This window comes from Thunnus maccoyii, chromosome 8 (genome assembly GCF_910596095.1).
Source record: "Thunnus maccoyii chromosome 8, fThuMac1.1, whole genome shotgun sequence".
Classification (NCBI taxonomy): domain Eukaryota; kingdom Metazoa; phylum Chordata; class Actinopteri; order Scombriformes; family Scombridae; genus Thunnus; species Thunnus maccoyii.
Genome location: NC_056540.1, coordinates 14,935,671 through 14,940,263, shown reverse-complemented (window position 1 = coordinate 14,940,263; position 4,593 = coordinate 14,935,671). Strand labels below are relative to the sequence as shown.

General features: G+C 44.6%; 1 protein-coding gene across 1 annotated transcript; it reads right to left on the bottom strand.

Annotated features, from left to right (window-relative positions):
• Nucleotides 1-2,783: 2,783 nt before the first annotated feature.
• Nucleotides 2,784-4,593, bottom strand: adra2db (adrenergic, alpha-2D-, receptor b). Its single transcript, XM_042419254.1, has one exon. It carries the CDS (start codon nt 4,151-4,153, stop codon nt 2,882-2,884), a length of 1,272 nt encoding a protein of 423 aa, XP_042275188.1. The 5' UTR covers nt 4,154-4,593; the 3' UTR covers nt 2,784-2,881.

Here is a 4,593-nt window from a genome sequence, read left to right as displayed (position 1 = left end):
AGAGGCTCCTTTTTTTCCTACACGGCACACATCTCGAAACATTTATAACAACATCTCCTCCGCCTATTGTGACTGTAAATAGCCTTGCCCACACTGCTGACCCTAGACAGCCCCAGCCACTCCGGCTCTGACCCTCTTCCTCTCCTTTAAAAGGCCCGAATAAAGCTTTCCCTTCAGCATCCCACACCGGGAAATGTTTGGGCCCAGTCCAGTTGGTCTGTTGCTCTCATTAAGCTTTTGGAAGAGGATTTGAGAGGTTGAGGGTCGCTGTAGCTCAGTTTCTCTTCCTGGACTCGTCGCCAACTTTGTTTACAGTCTGGGATAAATAAAAGGCTTGGTAGATGGAAGTGCAGACTGGAGAGGCCTGCAAATCAACAGAGTACAAACAACACTAATTTTGTCTGGAGTGAGAATGCAATTAGCAGAGCTTAGAATAGTGAAGGACCGTGAGGGATCTGTGTTTCTCCTTCTTCATGACGCTTTTGTTTTTGTTTGAAGTTTTCTAGATCTTCCACTTTGGACAGTGAAATAAAATATGTAATGGAGATAAATGTGTGAGCCGACATGACTAAAGAGATTACACATGACTGAAAGTAACAGGAAACACTACAGCTAATTAAAAACATTGTGCTCCATGTTTGCTGTTGATTAGAAAGATAATTGAATTGGGAAGTGAGATTTAACATGGGACTTGTATGTCTTGTCGGATAGTAATCAGTATACTATCAGGAAGAAAATTACATGTCAGTGTTCATGTAAACATTTCCTCCATGGGTAATGCAACATGCATTAAGAGTGATGGCCATGCTCTCGGGAGAAATTAAGTTACATGCAATGTGCACAATAACATCACATTAAGTTACACACATCACAATTAACATCACTCCCATCCTGCTAATTCTTGAAGATGGAGATCTAATTTTACCGCCTCTTGTGGGTACGACTTGACCCAGACATTTCATTTGTTTCAAGAGTTTGTGAATCCCTTTGAGATAAAGTTTCCCGCCTCACACTGACCCCACTTATCTCAGACTAATTCTGTTCATGAATAAAATGGTGGTTTCCTTTGATGATATTTTAACACCACCCTCTCGAATATTGGTACACCTCACACAAAAAAACAACACTTCATTAAACATGTTTTTAAATTCCTTTTTAAGCATGACACCCCTCAAACAGAGTGATTATCTTTGGCAGGTCGCCAGTGAGCAGTAGGAGAGCTTTGAAGACTTTCCTAGGACGATATAAATAGTGTTTTTATCCCCAGCACCCCCATGCAGACAATAGTCTGATATGGAGCTGGTCAGTTCTCCTCTCACTTAACCAGGCTTTTCCCAGAGAAGCCTTGTCCTGCAAGCCTCATCACGTATTCCAACATTTCACACACTCTTTATATCCCAGATGCATCATGAGCCAACCACGGCCTGAGGCTTTAAGGGAAACAGTGCTGCAGTTCAAAAACCCTGAATTCAACCATAACATTCCCTTTTTATCTGTGTGGAAACTGTATATTTTTTCCCATACACTGTAAGTTGAAGACTTGTTCCCGCTGTGAATAATTTTAAGTAGTGGGAAGTTAGAGGATAGTTGAAGTCATAATTCGTAGGACTTTTCCGATGATAAGACAGCTTTATAAAGCAGAGGATTACAGCCTGAGGCTTGGCTTGTAGATATTAAGCTTTCTTATTGAACCACAGAGATTTGAAGCCGGATGGTGGTCCAGATCTATAACTGCAATAACTGTGTCCAGAGATGTTATTTTCAAGATAGAGTGAGGAGGGCTGTTTGTATTTTAGTTTGTTACATGTTCAGGAATATCAAAGTTGAATCCACTAGAATCCTTTTCCCCACCTTGCTAGGATCTTTTCATTTTTTAGAGAATAAAAAAATCAAGAATTTGACACCACTATGAGAGCAATTATTTCCAGACAACATGAACCAGATCTGATCTCATGTCCTACGACACTCAAATCAGGTTGTGTAGGAGAATTGTGTCACACAATTTAAATATTAACTCACAAAATACTGTGGTATTGTGAGGGATGTTGACAAGAAATACGTAGATTTATCCAATAGACTTTGCACACGCAGGCCTCAGCTTGGCCATTGTTCTAGTGTGAAGTGGTGCAATGGTGTAGTGGGGGTGTGAGATTAGGCTCTTACGTAAGTTTGGGGGTTCACTGATAAGAAATGGCTGAGAGCCCTGTTTGGCCAGCTTTAACTGCACACATTTGGCTTAAGCTTCATGAAACAAGCAAAGAAAGATGAACGTATCCAAATTAACTGCAATAATGCCAAACATTTAACCATGCAAGATTCTACACTTGGTGATAACAGTATTTCATTTCTTCTTTTTTTTTCAGGACACGCGCTTACAGGCATTACTTGCTTGCCTGCTTATCCTCATGCTCACATTTTATAGATGGTGGAGATTAATCATCTATTTATCTTATCACAAAACACCCACTGTGAATCTCACCGCCTGCTTTGGAATCCGGCTACATGACTTCAATATCACTCTGAAGTAGCTCTCCCCTCCTGCTTGCTGCGGCATAAAAGATTGATCCAATACAGGGATTTCTTGTTCAAAGGTGCACGTTTGCAGGACTTATTATACAGTGACCTATATATTATAACTACATATCTGAAGTAAATATATCTAGGTGAGTAACATTGATGAACTAAGAATATTTCTCCTTTGTTTTGCTCAACTTTACATTTTATTCATAGACATTAAGACACAACATTCAGTTTCAATATGATAGTAGTTACATTAAAATAGTCAACCAAAAAGATTGAGTTCTGTAATTCCTTCTTCACTGTTGAGTGACAAGCTGGCAAAATAGATTTGTCCCAGGAACCCTCTCTGTGTCTGTGTGTTTTAGGTGCGTTTAGAAGTTGTACAAATGATTTTCTTGAAGGCTTTTCTGAAATCCCTGTTGAAAATAGTGTAGATTATGGGGTTGACTGAACTGTTGCAGTAGCCAATCCAAAAGAAGAGGTTGAAAAGTGCGCCAGGGATGTAGCAGCTGTCTCTGCAGATAGCATGCAGGCTGTAAGTGAAGAAGAAGGGGAACCAACAAAGCACAAACACGCCCATCACTACCGCCAGAACAAAGGTGAAGCGTTTCTCCCGCATCTGGGCCACTTTGGTCTTGTTGGCCGCGGCCAGCTGCTGTCGCGCAGCTGGGTTCTTCTGTTCCGGGTAGAACTGTAACGCCCGAGCCGAAGCCCAGGAGAGACGGCAGTTCTGAGGAGGGCAGCAGTCTGACCCCTCCACCTTCCTCCGCTTGGTAAAGCGATGATTGCGGGGTTTAGTATCCGACGGACAGCAGCTCTCCTCCAGGTCAATGTCATCCAACTCCCCCTGTCTCTGCTGGTGGCTGCCGGAGCTCTGGCTGCTGGGGCTCTCCATCTCGAACCGGTCCTTCCTGACGAAACAGGTCTCTGACTGGGACGGCTGCCTCTCCAGGCCGTTTTTGGCCACAAACACAGTGGAGGAGCGCTGCTTGGCGACCTTATAGATCTTACAATAAACTAGAATCATGATGAGACCCGGAGCGAAGAAGGACACCAGGCAGGAGGAGAGGATGTACCAGGTCTCGTCGTTCAGTAAGCACTCCCGTTCGTCATGTTTGGTCATGAGAAGAGGAGGGAAGGAGATGACAGCAGATATTACCCACACCACGGCGATCATGGACTTGATGCGCTTAGGTGTCCGCTTCAGGTTGTAGCTGACCGCCTTTGTCACTGACCAGTAGCGGTCCAGGCTGATGGCGCACAGGTGCACGATGGATGAGGTACAGAACAACACGTCCAGCGCCAGGTAGAAGGCGCACCAAGTACTGCCAAAGTACCAGTAGCCCATGACCTCATTGGCGAGGGAGAAGGGGATGACTAGTGTGGCCACCAGGATGTCTGCTGAGGCAAGTGAGACTAAGAAAAGGTTCTGGGGCGCACGGAGAGCCCGGCTGGTCAGCACTGCCACAATAACCAACACATTACCGACAATGGTTACTGAAATGATCACAGTAACCACCAGGATGATGAGCGCAGCGGCTGCCTCCGTGTGTGGCAGGGCAAGCGGTGCGTCCGTGGTGTTCTCATCGTTGGAAACATTTTCGATCAACAGATTTAACTGGGTTAAATCCATTCTGGCTCCAGTTTGTCCCAGCGTACCATGTTTATTTGTGCGTCCTCTTCTTCTCCCAAACAGCTGAGACGAGGTGCCCTGACCTGCCCTCCACTAAGGCATGGAGATATGTTGCGCGTAACGCTCCTGGTCAATTCAAAAAGAATGTAACCCACATAAGATGCGGTACCGCACAAATGTTTCCTCCGCAAATAGTAAAACCTTCACCCCAAGTCCTCCAAATAGTCCCGTTGCGCGCACCAAGTTCCGAATACATCACAAATATGAGAAAAAGAATTCACAATCCAAAGCTCCACTGGTGAAGTAGCTTATCTGCTGTCAAATCGCCGTGCGTAATGCTGCTTTTGCGTTTTGGTGTAGAGCATCGCTTTGGAGACGCACCGGAGATACACACTGTTGGTGGATTGAATGCCCATACAGGAGTGAGGTGACATCACTCC